Source organism: Tachyglossus aculeatus, chromosome 11, assembly GCF_015852505.1.
Source record: "Tachyglossus aculeatus isolate mTacAcu1 chromosome 11, mTacAcu1.pri, whole genome shotgun sequence".
NCBI lineage: Eukaryota > Metazoa > Chordata > Mammalia > Monotremata > Tachyglossidae > Tachyglossus > Tachyglossus aculeatus.
Genome location: NC_052076.1, coordinates 12,387,570 through 12,401,150, shown reverse-complemented (window position 1 = coordinate 12,401,150; position 13,581 = coordinate 12,387,570). Strand labels below are relative to the sequence as shown.

Below are 13,581 nucleotides of genomic sequence, written 5' to 3'. Positions count from 1 at the left end.
GAGGAATCAACACGTTGAAAATGATGTGTGAGCGCCCATTCAGTAGGAAAGACTGCGCGTCTGGAAAAAAAGGCAGGCTTATTCTAAAAAGTAGATTTCAAAGCGGATATTTGAAACTTCCTCGGTGGGATGGCGGAAATAAACCACGTTTAAGACAGCCTTGGAGCTCCACTCAGCGTCTCCTCTGGGTTTCTCAACCGTCCTTAAAGGTCGACTATGATTTTCTTTTTTAAGTTCCATAAAGTTTCAAAGCAGCCACGCGCTAGAGATTTCCCGGAAAACAGGCCGGGACGAGATGCGCCGAAGTCCCTCTAAAGGGCGATTTATCAAGCAGCAGTTGAAATATTGATAAGCAAAACGGAAATCAAATTAAAAGAGGGGGAAGGGGGAGGGGGAGGGAGGAGGGAGGGGAGGGCGAGGGGAGCATTCGCAAACTGAGCCGGCTCCCGCAATCCCCCCGGGAGGATGTGCTAGAGTCGGAGCCCGGCCGGGCCGTCTGGATTCTCCTGCAGAGCCCGGGCAAACTTTGACTCAGGGCCAGCCGGGGATGCACATGGTCGCCCGGTGCCCGGCCAGGGAGCAGCCTCGGAGTCCGAACTGGGGCTGCAACTGAGGCAGCTCAGCCCCGGCCTTCCTGGAGGCGGTGGCGGGGGAAGAGGGAGCTGGAGGTGAGTGTCTGGTTTCTCCCCAACCTAACGGGAAGGACCGGTTTCCCTCGGGCATCATTTCGGACCCGTCCCAAAAGAGCCAAGAGGGAGGAGTCCGTCCCGAATTGGCTCTTGCATCTGTTCCCCCTGCGTTGGGCTCCGAAGAGAAACGGGGTGCGAGAGGTGAGGGGTGAGAGTCTCCAGGAAGAGTAGTAAGCTGTCCCTGAGCTAGTGTTGGAGGGGGAAAAGGGGGGAAGAGGGGAGAGGGTCTGAGAGTGGGTGTATGTGTGTGTGAGTGTGTGTTTCTGCTGTGACTTCAGGAGGCAAAGAAGCTGTTATTTGTTAGAGGGGAGAAAAGTGCTTTATCAGAAACACATTGGCAGCCAAGGAGCCACGTAATAAAAAGGGGGAGAGCGGAGAGAGAGAGAGAGCATGCTAACGAAGGAAGAAGGAAGGAGTGAGAGACAGAGGGAGGACAAGGCAGGAAGAAAGTTAAGAAAGAAGGAAAGAGCAAGGAACAGGGAGGGGAGAAAGGGAGGAGAAAGTGGGCAAAGAGGGCAGGCCTGGGGATGTGACAGTCTGGGGAAATCCAGGCTCAAGCACTTAATACAGTGGGTGGCTCTCATTAAGTCTCACTGCCACTGCAACTCAATGCCTTGAGAAGTCCTGGCCCCCCATAAGCTGGGATGTGGGCGAGGGGGAACCGCTGGAAGAGCCAGTGCTGGCTCTGAGGGGTGGTCCCATTCTCCCCCTCACCTAGTAGAACAGTGAGGACACTGCAGCTCCTATTTATCCAGACGACACCTGGCCAGAGACTCCAGGGGTGGGATCCCCAACCCCTGGTCCTTGGGATCCACACCCTGTGGGGAAAAAGGTGGCAGGCAAGCAGGGGCAGGTGGTGGACATGTGGTGAGTCCCTTTTCTGGCCATAATGCTCTCTCCGGATGGAGCCGAGTTTGGGAACTACCTGTAGCCACACCGTCCCCTTGCCACATCCCTCTTTCTGTCTTCTGTGGGAGGAGGATGTTGGGGGTTAAGGGGGAGAACACAAACCTGCTGGTGATAGAAGGATGAGGAGCTCAGTGGTGAAGTGCCTGAGGGGGCTGGGGTAGGGAGAAAGAGGAGAAAGAAGTGGGAAGCAGTGTGGTCTTTTGGAAAGAGCACAGGCCTTGGAATCAGAGGAAGTGGGTTGTAATCCCATTTCTGCTACTTGACTGCTTTGTGACCTTGTGTAAGTCACTTCACTTCTCGGTCAGTTCCCTCATCAGCAGAAGGGGGATTCAATATCTGTTCTCCCTCCTACTTAGACTGTGAGCCCCCTGTGGGACCTGATTTTCTTCTGTTTACCCCAGCACTTAATACAGTGCTTGGCACATAATAAGTACTAAACGAGTACCACAATTATTAATATTATGCACCCCGGCATTAGGGGGTCCCTGAAACACCACGACATAAGACAAGACCCGCCCCCTCACCCAGCTTGGGGGCCCCAGACCAGGTGAAACAACTGTTGTTTGCTTAGATTTCTGCTTTTCCATCCTAATCCCTGTCAAATTCTCAGTTGCCATTTCCTCTTCCCAATCAATCAATGCTGTTTATGGATGAATTAACTAGTCAGTTAACAGTATTCGGTGAGTACCTATTGTGATCATTGTACTAGGCACTTGGAAGAGTACAGCAGAAATAGAAGGCCAGAGTCCCTGCCCTCCAGAAGTTTACAATCCAAAGGGGGAGACTGGTGCCAAATGATTCACAGACAGTGGAAGCAGGAGGAAGAATCAGGATAAAACTGGAAATAGCAGGAGTGTGGATGATAAATTACTTGAGAAATAAGCACTTAGTACAGTGCTCTGCATACAGTAAGCGCTCAATAAATACCATTGATTGATTGAAGAAATAAGCAGTTTAAGTGAGCCTTTCTCACCCCCAGGACGGTTCTTGGTCCTTACTGCTCTGAGGATGTTTCAGATGGTCCCAGATACATCGTCTTACGTCAAGGTAAGACATGACATCGTCTTTAAACAGGTAATGACCTTCTGCTCCCCCTACCAGTCTCCGCCGGCCCCTCCCCCTCAACGTGGTCTCCATCTGGCTGTCTCACTGCTAGACTGGGCTGGGAGCTGGGCAGGCCTTGATACATGGTTTCAAATTGTCCAAAAGACTTGGATCAGCGGGGGCGGATCTGAACAGCCTGGGCCAGGCCTGTCTGGACCAAGCCCTCTTCCTTAGTCCACTGCCTTGACCCCGTCAGGGTGCAGCTCAGGTAATGAGGGCCTCAGTTTCTACAACTCCTGTCCTCTGTGCTTCTCTGTTTGTGGCTTTCTGCCCACTGATGCACCTGTGTGCTGCGGTGCCTCTGGGTGTATAGAGGGGGTCTCGGGCTGTGTGTGTGTGTGTATATGTGTGCGTGTGCGTGCCTGCCTCTCACTTCTACTTTCGATCCTCACGCTCCACTCCTGTGCCCCCAAAGCTGCCTTCCCTATATTTGACATCATCTAGAGGGATTTTTCCACAACAGTTCTCAAGAATGTAAACAAATGAGGCTGGGACATCTGGGTTACACGTTGAATGCAAGTCAGACTGCAGCGGGGCCACCGTTTCGGCAGGCGGGCGGGTCGGCCGGTGGGTGGGAGGGCCAGCTGGAGGGCTTGGAAGGACAAGGGCTCCGTGGATTGGGGGGAGGAGGAGGTAAGAGGCAGATCTGAGGAGGGGTTCAGTAGGGCAGGCCTGGAGCACAGGTCGCTTTCTTCCAGGCCCAGAGCTCAGTCCTTCCTGAGGCCAGGGATGTGGAGCAGTTGGTGGGTGTGGGTGGTTTGGGGGACAGAGACTGGCAGTTGAGCTTTCAAGGCAGTGAGCCTGAGGCCCTCCCTTTTGACCATCCCATTCTGCCCGTCTCCCTCCGATCACGTAGAAGATGCACGGACAGACCCAGGGAACTCCCATCTCCATGCCCTACCCCTTCGCTCTTGGTCCGACAGTCATTGTTCACCCCCCTATCTGAACCCCAAACTGTTGTCATGCTGCTGTCCAATTTTGGGAGCTGGGTGAGCCGCGGGGCGTGGGGGGGCAGGGTGCATCTAGGGTGGGGAGTCTCACCAGTGGGCCCAGGCCTTGCTAGCAAAGGGAAATGGGTACCTGAAGCAGTTAATCAGATAATTCAGGGAAAACCATGTTTTGTCCCTAATATCTCATTAGTTTAGGGGAAGTCATTTTGCCACAAGCACTTGGCTATTATTAATGAATGGAGTTATTTGACCCAAATTATCCAGGTAATTGACTCAACTCTCCACCTTGAGGAGAGTCATGGAGAAAGGCTCCCTGGGAGATAGGGGAAGGCTCAGATTAGCCAGTTACACCGATAACCAATCCCAGGTGCCACCTACCCATGTAGAACACACCCAAGGTGATGGGGACTTTGTGAGTCAGTGTGTGTGTATCCTCTGCCCAGTTCTCTAGGTGGACCCCTTGCACCCCCACCCCCAACCCGCGCTCTGGCTGGGACCCCTCCCCAGGTCAGCCGCAGGCAACAAGGGGCAGTGTGACCAAAGCAGGCCCAAAAATAATGATTAATTAGGGTTCTGATAATAATAATAATAATGATGGCATTTATTAAGCACTTACTATGTGCCAAGCACTGTTCTAAGCACTGACGAAACCCTCACTCTTCTAAGCTCTGCATAGATGCAAAAAATTTCGATCCCACACAGTTCCTGTCCCAGATGAGGCTCACATTCTAAGAGGGAAGGAGAGCAGTCATCTCATCCCTATCTGAAAGATGAAGAAAGTGAAGTCCAGAGAGCCCCAGTTCACACAGTAGTCCAGTAGCAAAACTGGGATTACAACCTAGTCCCAGTCCTGGACTCTTCCCAGCAGGCCACACTGCCTCCCAATATTTCAAAGTGTTTCCCTAGTGAACGGGGGCCAAGGAGGTCTGGGTGTGGGTGTGCCCCGCCTCCATCTGCGGGCATTGTCCTGTAAAAAGCCTCCAGCCTGGGGACCACTGAGATAAACTGGAATGGGCGGGCAGTGTAGACACCTCCAAGGGTTTTGGGCTCAGCCATGCAGAGCACTGCAACCTGAGGGGCCGGACCAGGGCAGGGCAGGTCGCGATCACTGAGGGCTTAGGACAGGGTGGTGTAGAGCCTCAGAGGGGTTGGCAGGGAAGCCTCAGAGGAGTGGAGAGGGGAGCTTCAAAGTGGTGTAAAGGGGAGTTCAGTGGGGTTAATCGGGAATGTGTCTGTTTATTGTTGTACTCGCCCAAGCTCTTAGTACAGTGCTCCGCACACAGTAAGCCCTCAATAAATATGACTGAATGAATGAAGAGGGGAACCTAACAGGGGTGGAGAAGGGAGCCTCAGATGATTTGGAAAGGGACCCTAGGAGAGGTGGAAAGGGGAACCTCAGTGGGGTCAGGAGAAAAGCCTAAGAGTGTTGGAGAGGGGAGCCCCATAGGGTAGGGAGGTGATCTGAGGGAATTAAGGGCAGGAGGACTGTTTCTTTTTCTCTGGAGTTGAGTTCCCTCCAGTCACAACGTTTGTGTTGCTCCACAAAGGGGTGCATTGATGAAGGCCAGAGGTCTGCAGGCGGGGACAATCTTGGGCTTGTTTTTGCCAGTCCCCTCCCCAGCAGGCGGGACTCCCAGTGGGGCACAGTCCAGGGGCTGGCTGCCAGGGCCCTGACTCTGCCCTCCGAGGACCCTCGTCGGAGATGCAGAGGACCTGGGACTCTAGACGTGGGATGCTGTGGCCCCAGGATTCTGTGGACCCAAAACACTGAGGATCTGGGCCAGAGGCTGAGGATCGAGGCTCAGATAACAGCTGGAGAGAGGGTGTGAGAGCAAGGGGAAGCCTGCAGCAGGACTGGCCAGGCTGGATTTGTGGGGAGCCTGGGATCTCTTCCCTCACCATCCTACCTGATCCCAATGCTGGCTTTAGAGGCCGTACTGGCTGGGAGCAGGGACGATGGATAATCCTTCCCCCTCAACTCTCCATCTCCCAAAACCCTTTCAAGAGTCAGGGGCATCTGGGGTGGAGCAGTAAAATGGGTATATGCCAAGGGAAGTAGAGGGCATCTCTGGCTATTAGTACTACGTGGGTGACAGGAAGGGAGGAGGAAAGTGAGGAAACACCCTGGGACACGGTCTAGTTTAGCAAAAAGACCTCAGGGCCTGGGAGTCAGAGGACCTGGGTTCTAATCCTGGCTCTGCCACAGTATACTGAGTTACCTTAAGCAAATCACTTAACATCCCTGCTCAATTACCTCGACTGTAAAATGGGGATTAAATTCTATTCCCTCCTATTTAGACTGTGAACCCCTGTGGGATGGGGATTGTGTCCAACCTAATTTTCTAGTACCTAGCCCAGCGCTTAATACAATGCTTGGCACACAGTAAGCACTGACCAAGTACCACTAAAAAAAAAAATGAAACAAGGAAGGAAACTGGAAAATAAAGGGGAGGAAAGAGAGGAAAATCCCTAAAACCCGCTCCTTCCCCATCTAGATGCGAACTGCTTTATCCTGTTTCCTCTTCTCGATCCTTTCTTTTTCCTCAGTTTCTCGAACAGCTTTCAACCTGCCCCCCAGCCCCATCCTTCCTCCCCCAATCCATCACTTCCCAACACATGCCCTGTTACCTAGTGTTTTGCCCATTTCTCTGGAGGTTGAGACACAGGGTGGGGAAGACGGCTACTCCCCCCTGAACACCCAAACCCCCTGGGTAGTCACGGCTTTTTTCCACCTCCTTGTCTTTCTGCCCCTCAACCCCAGCCCCAGCCCCTCCAACCCACTGCCTCATCCCTTCGCGGGATGGCTGGTGCTAACGGAGACGGAAAAAGGGAGAGGAGCCTTAAATCTTTCTCCAAATCTCCAAGTTGATGCAGTCTAAGGTACAAATTCAAAGCAGGCGCCCCTGCCGAGCAGGCTAACGTATTGGCCCAGCGTTCAGGCGCATCCTGGGGCCTGGCCCGGCCTTGTTTGCCTAAGGTCAGACGAGACTGGAGTTCTCCAATAAAAATAAATCTCAAATTAATTATGGCCTCGAGCGAGGGGCCAGACGCTCGGAGCAGCAACTCTGCAGTCTAGGCTTTTGGCGTTTGCTCACCCACCTTCCTGGCTCCTTCCCCGCCCCCGTCCCTGCCGCCCCTCCCCTCTCTCCTCCCTCCCCCCCGCCCTCTCCCCTCTCTTTCCTCTCCTCCACCTCCTTCCCGCTCCCTTGTTGGGAAAGTGGGGAGAAAGGAGTAGGGTCCAGCTGACAGCCAAGCGCCATTGCCTCTACTGCCGGCATCCTTTTTTGGTTTTAAGTGTCCAGTATCTCCGACCTCCCTTGGGCTCCCCCATCATCATCATCATCATCATCAATCGTATTTATTGAGTGCTTACTATGTGCAGAGCACTGTACTAAGCGCTTGGGAAGTACAAATTGGCAACATATAGAGACAGTCCCTACCCAGCAGTGGGCTCACAGTCTAAAAGGGGAAGACAGAGAACAAAACCAAACATACTAACAAAATAAAATAAATAGAATAGATATGTACAAGTAAAATAAATAAATAAATAAATAAATAGAGTAATAAATATGTACAAACATATATACATATATACAGGTGCTCTGGGGAAGGGAAGGAGGTAAGAAGCTGGGGATGGAGGGGGGACGAGAGGGAGAGGAAGGAAGGGGCTCAGTCTGGGAAGGCTTCCTGGAGGAGGTGAGCTCTCAATAGGGCCTTGAAGGGAGGAAGAGAGCTAGCTTGGCGGATGGGCAGAGGGAGGGCATTCCAGGCCTGGGGGATGACGTGGCCCCCCAGCAACAGGGCAGTGAATTGGGGCGAGGGGAGAGGAGTGACCGCGTCCCCCCTCTCCCCCAGAGGACCCAACTGCTCAGAGGCGTGGTCTGGCTCTCTAAAGAACAGTGCTTGACACATAGTAAGCGCTTAACAAATGCTGTTATCATTATTATTATTAATAAAGGCGGGCACGGAGTGCGGATGTTGCCCTGTTAGGCGTCCCCGCCCCAAGCGGTTCAAGTGTAAGCTCTTCTGACCCAAGGAAGGCCCAGGCTCCATGCTCATCCCCACCCCCACTGCCCCACCACCGGTCTCCCTGAAACCCCGGGGCAGGGCGAGTAATTTGGGGGATGATAGAGGTGGGGAGGCCCCGAGAGACCCCGACTCCTCTCTGTGCCCTCCCCCAACCCAGGACCAGTCCCGTCTCCAAAGCAACGGCCGTTAACCCCGTCGGCGCCGAAGTCGGGCCCTGCTCATCCCCAAAGGCGAGGTTAACTCGGGAACCTTTTGTAAGAAGAGGAAACCCCAGCCCCCTTAGTCAAGGGGACGCCCCCACCTCCTCATTCCACCCGCTCATTTTTCCGGGACGGGATTCTCTTTCCTCGGGGAAGTATCCAGGTCGTCCTCGCCGCTGGACCAACGGAGCGTCCGCCTCCTGGCAAACCTTCTTTAAACCCTTCTGGGTTCCGCCCGAAAGGACCAGCAGCCGTCGGTGCTGAGGTCCGGGGGAAGCCGCCCTAAACTGTACAGAGCTAGGCTTCGGCCCATCCAGAGACGAGCAGGCGATTAGCGGTTTCCTCAAAGGGCCCGAATTCCACCTGAGAAATGCGGGGGGCGGTCACCGTGGTTTGGAAAGATCACCCTCTGCCCGTCACATCTCCCACTCCTCTTCTAGTGGCAAGAACACGAGTTTGGGAGTCAGAGGGCGTGGGTTCTAATCCCAGATCCTCCACTTGCCTACTTTGTGACCTGGGGCAAGTCATTTAACGTCTCTGGGCCTCAGTTATTCCATCTGAAAAATGGGGATTAAGACTGTGAGCCCCAAGTGGGACAACCTGATTACCTTGTGTCTACCCCACTACTTAGAACAATGCTTGGCACATAGTAAGCGCTTACCATTATTATTACTTTTATCCCTCTCTCCCCCAAAATGTATATAAAGTTAGAATTTGGGTACCGTCTTTAAACGGGGAGGGGGGAAGTAAGAGACGAAGCTGAGATTCGATGCAGAAGTCTCTTCCCCCCAATTAGGATGGTCCAAGGCAGCAGAAAGTGGCTCAGAGGAGGACATCCAGAGAGTCCATCTTCCGGGGGACCTTTTGGGAACAGGTCTTTATTCCCGATTCGAATCCAAAGCGATCTTTAGATTCCCGAGTCCTGTAAGAAATAAAAGACATTCCCCTCTCGGCGGATCTGTTCCAGTGTCTATGCCTGGAGTGGGGCGGAGGGGGAATTACCTTCTGATTCCCCAGCCTAGAATCCCGGAGATCCCATGGGCCCGGGTGGGTCCGACTCGGGTCTCCCTCCTAGAACAATATTGGGGATGCGGAGATTAGGGGCTGGGGTCAGTCGAGGTGGGACACCGTCTCTCGGTCCTCCTATGGAAAAAAACCCGTTATTATTTGAAGGTTGGCGGAGAACGGGCTGAAAAGGAAACAATTTGGGTTTTGAAAGGATGTAATTCATTCTTACTTTTCCCCCTTAACCTCATTCCTCTCTGGAACGCACGTGAAAACGCGGAGAAAGAAAGCCGGAGAGCGGGCGGGGAGGGGGGAGGAAAGGGTTAACCGCCAGTCCTTTTCATTCAACTACAGGTCTCGCGGCCCCGGGCTGGGGGGTGGGGGTGGGTCGGAGGGGGTGGGAGTTGAGGGGGGGGTGGGGGGAGACGGACCTGACCCCACTAGCAGTAACCAGATGTGGCCGTCTCGGGGGAGGTCGGAGCAGACCCCTGGATTGGGAGCAGACAGAAATTCTCCCCCCTTCCCTCTCCACCAGTCCCACCCCCCAATTAGGGTCATGTGCCCCCCCCCCCCCCATCTCCATGGAGCCTCCGTCGCTGGAGAGCAACAGTCGCGACTTAAGGCTGGTCCCGTCGGGGCCCGGGTCTCCATCCCGAACCGAAAATTGGAGCCGAACTGATGAAGCGCTCATTTCGGGGAGGGGGCGGGATCAGGCGAGACCTCCGCCCGCCCCAACGGCTCTCAAAAGAAATAAAGAATTAATGTCATTGCGACTGCGGTAGGGGTACTGGGGAATGAGGGGTGGGGGCGAGGGAGAGACCCGTCGAATTTTTTTTTTCTTTCAAATTCACTCGGATTTCGCTTGGAATTTTTTTTCTTTTCCTTGCTCCCATCTCCGGTCGAAATCTTAAATAAAACTCAGAAAGTCCGAATCGTGGCCCGGGAGCCCTGGATGCGGGAACCTGTTGTAGAGGGGTGAGACTAGTAGGAGCATTTTTCGTTGATTTGTCTGGGTTTTCTCTCTCCATCCCTGGTTGGGGTTGGGTGGAGAAGGGGGTTCCCAGGTGAAGGAGTGGCGAAGACTGACAGGGGCTGGTAGGATCGTCTCTGGCAAGGAGGGGAAAGCCTGGCCACGTCTCACTGAGATTGCCCTGAAACTAACAACAACAATAATAATAATAATGGTATTTGTTAAGCACTTACTATGTGCCAAGCACTGTTCTAAGCGCTGAGGTAGATACAAGGTTAACGGGTTGTCCCACGTGGGGCTCACAGCCTTCATTCCCATTTTACAGAGGAGGTAACCGAGGCACAGAGAACTACAGTCCTCTCTGTCCGTCTTTCCGCGTCTAGGACGCGAGAGACTTCGGTGGAAGGAATTTAGCTCCCCTAGAAGATCTAGGGGGTGAAATTCAACATGATATAATAATAATGGTGATGATGGTATTTGTTAAGCGCTTACCATGTGCCAAGCACCGTTCTAAGCGCTGGGGTAGATCCAAGGTAGTCGGGTTTTCCCACGTGGGGCTCACAGTCTTAATCCCCGTTTTACAGAAGAGGGATCTGAGGCCCAGAGAAATGACTTGCCCAAGGTCACACAGCAGACAAGTGGCGGAGTCGGGATTAGAACCCATGACCTTCTGACTCTCAGGCCCGTGTTCTATTCACTGCGCCATGCTACTTCAAACACATGACATTTGGGTTCAAGGGAATGAGGTTTTTTTTTGGGGGGGGGGGGTTCCAGGCCCACGGTCCCATCCCTCCAAAAAAAAAAAATAATAATAATCCTGGGAGAGGAATGAAGTTCCCATCCCAGTGCAGGCAGATTGGGCTCGAAGGGGACGGAAAGAGGAGGGGAAAGATGAAAAGTCCCAGCAGGGATGGGAGTGAGGGGCAACACTCATCCAGCGCTCTGAGGGTCCGGGACCCTCAGAAGTCAAAGGCTGGGGGGTGGGGGGTGGGGGGAGGGAGGGATTGGAGCTTGGCTTCTTCCTTCCACTTCGAGTCTAATAGTTTTCCTGCTGCCCCCGGTTCCCCATCGGCCCGAGTGATCCTACCCGTGTCCCCCCGCCCCGCCCCAAGTAATTTCGCTCCGGCTGGAAAAAACATTAATGAAAATATCTGTGGGAAGAGGCGGAAAGCGGGTGAGTCAGGCGAGCAGCTCCTGGCCAACAGTTCTAGAAACGTTGCAAAATACGTTCATTCGCCCTGGTTTTTCTGGAGGAAACTCGTGATAGGTGAATGGGCTGGTGGGGTGGGGGGGAGTGTGTGTATTGGGGAGTGGGGGGGATCCGAGGTCGGGAAAGAAGGAGGGAGGTAGCCGGGGTCCAGGGGCACAAGTGTGGTTGTTTGGAGGGTGGGGGTGGGGGGGGAGAAAAGTAGGGGGAGGGGAAGTTTGTGGGGTCGGAGAGGAGGAGCGGGTGGAAAAAAGTCATTGTTGCAGTTTTGCCTTATCTAAGGGGACCGAGTATCCTGTGTGCAATAAATACATCGAGGGTGTGATGCCGAGCTAGAGACGGAGAGACACAGAGAGATAGAGGGAGACGGAGAGACAGAAGAGAGGGCGAGCGAGAGATAGGACTTCCTTTCGAATTTGCAAAGTGAAGTCACTTCCCAAAATTAGCTGAAAAAAAAGTTTCATCCGGTTAACTGTCTCTTTTCGCTCGGCTACAACAACAAACGTGCAAGTGAGGGGAGAGGGCCGGGCTCCGGCTACGGGGGTCGGGGGTCCCGGGGGTCCCGGCGCCGGAGAGGAGAGGAGAGGGCGGCCAGGGGCTTCGCCAGGGCCGCAGGGGCCGGGTCGCCTCAAACCGGGTCAATGTGTGGAATATTGCGGGGTTCGGCCGCAGACCAAGCCAGATGGACGGGACCATTAAGGTAAGGGTCAGGGGGCGATGGAGGGGTGGGGGCGACGCCTGGGGGCGGGGCGGGGGGAGGTCGGCAGCAGAAGGGGGACGCTGGACTGGAGAAGCGGGAACTCCGGGGTCCCCTCCTTCCCCCGGTCCTCCTGCTTTCCTTTGAGCGCCCCTTCCCCTTCCGGAGGGGGCTCGGGGCGCTGTCCGTCATGGGTGCCACCCCCCACCCACAAAGTGGGCCTCCGGGCCCCCCTCGCTCCCGGACCCCGGTGGGGAGGGGATGTCTGGGGGGACGCGGAGCCCCGTTATTCGGAGAGGAGGGGGCACAGCCCCTGGCCGGTCCTGCATCTCCCACCCGGCCCCTGGCCACTCCGTTTCCATGTCAGTCCTGGGCGACACCCCTCCCACCTCCTCACCGTCCTCCCCGGCCGGGGACGGGATTTTCGGGGTGTCCCGACCCCGTCCTGGTTGGTTATTCAGGACTTCTCCTTCCCCGGCTCCGGTTCTCCCCCCTTCACATCCCCCACGCCTTGTGGGTGTGAGCGCTATAGGAGGGGAAGCGCCCTGGGTTATTTTCTCAAGTTGGCCCCGGGCGCTGTCGGGTGAAGCCTCCAGGGGCCAGAGATGAGGGCTGAATCCAGCACGGTGTGTGTGTGCGTGTGTGTGTGTGCGTGTGTGTGTCTGTATGAGTGAGTGTGTGTGTGCGTGTGTGTGTGTGTGTGTGCGCGCACTGGGGGAATTAGAGCAGGGGGCTTTAGAGGCGGGTCTCAAATCAATCAATCAATTTATTGAGCCCTTTCTGTGTGCGCGGCACTGTACTAAGCACTTGGGGGAGTCTGCACAATCCAAAGAGAAGCAGAGGAGCAGAGCAAGAGGCCGAGCCCTCTCAGACTCCACCCCTGCTCTTTGCTGCACAGTTCAGAAACTGGGGTCTCTGGGAGAAGGAAGGGGCTCGAATGTTGAGGCGGAGAGAGAGTGTGGAGGTAATTTCGTAGGAGAACGGGGAGGGAGTGGTGGGAGACGGACCTGGGAACAGGGAAGGGACACCTCACTTTGCCCATTAATCCTGGGGTGAGGACTTTCCCTAAGGTAGGATGGAGCCACTCAATCCCAGTGGGGTCAAAAGGAGAGAAGCCTGGTCTACACCAGCTCAAGGATAGTGGGTTTGTGTCCCTGGCCCTCGGTCTGAATTTACCCCAGCCTGGGTCTCTCTCAGGACACTCTAGACAGAGCCTGGAGACATAGGGGTTGCCTAATTTCCAGACAAGCCTATTCCATGGTGGGTGGGAGGGGGAGACTTTGGGGTGTCGGGGAGTGGTTGTTTGCCTAAAGCCTGAAACTGCTGACCCACAGTAAAGTCACCAACTGCAGGAACTTGAAATCTCTTGATTAGATGGCAGATTGCAGCAACTGCAAGGGGTAGGGGCTGGGCTGGTGAGGAGGGGACCCTTAGGCACCCGATGGTGGGGACTGGAGGAGCGAGAGATAAAAGATGCATCACCGGATAAAGCTAGAAGAGGGGCAAAAGCATTTGGGTCTGCTTTTTTCTTTTTCTTTTTTTTCCTGCCTCCCAGTTCTAATTGGAACCGCAGGCTCTGCCTCCTCCTTCTGTCTCCTGGACTGGGGTGAACCAGCCAGCGGTCGGCTCCCCCAATCCCTACACAAGAGACTAGAGACCCGTCTATGCAGACGGGGCCAAGGGGGCCAACCACAGAGCTTGGGGATCTTAGTTCTTCCCCACTAAGAAGAAGTGGAGAAGTGAAGCACACAGCCTCTTAGTAAAGAGGAAACTGTGGTCTGAAAATACCCGTATGAGATGAGCTCGTATGAGATGAGCTCT

The 13,581-nt window shown here is 54.6% G+C and overlaps 1 protein-coding gene across 2 annotated transcripts in view; it reads left to right on the top strand.

The window, feature by feature from the left end:
• Positions 1 to 624: 624 nt before the first annotated feature.
• Positions 625 to 13,581, top strand: part of FLI1 (Fli-1 proto-oncogene, ETS transcription factor) — a 166,110-nt gene continuing 153,153 nt past the window's right edge. The window contains exons 1-2 of one of the 2 annotated variants that reach the window (XM_038754761.1): positions 625 to 668; positions 2,578 to 2,672. In XM_038754761.1, coding sequence (XP_038610689.1) covers positions 2,607 to 2,672 — 66 coding nt within the window. In that variant the 5' untranslated portion in view covers positions 625 to 668; positions 2,578 to 2,606. Of the gene's footprint in view, positions 669 to 2,577; positions 2,673 to 11,661; positions 11,764 to 13,581 lie in introns of those variants that run through there. The other variant, XM_038754762.1, reaches the window with a different exon arrangement.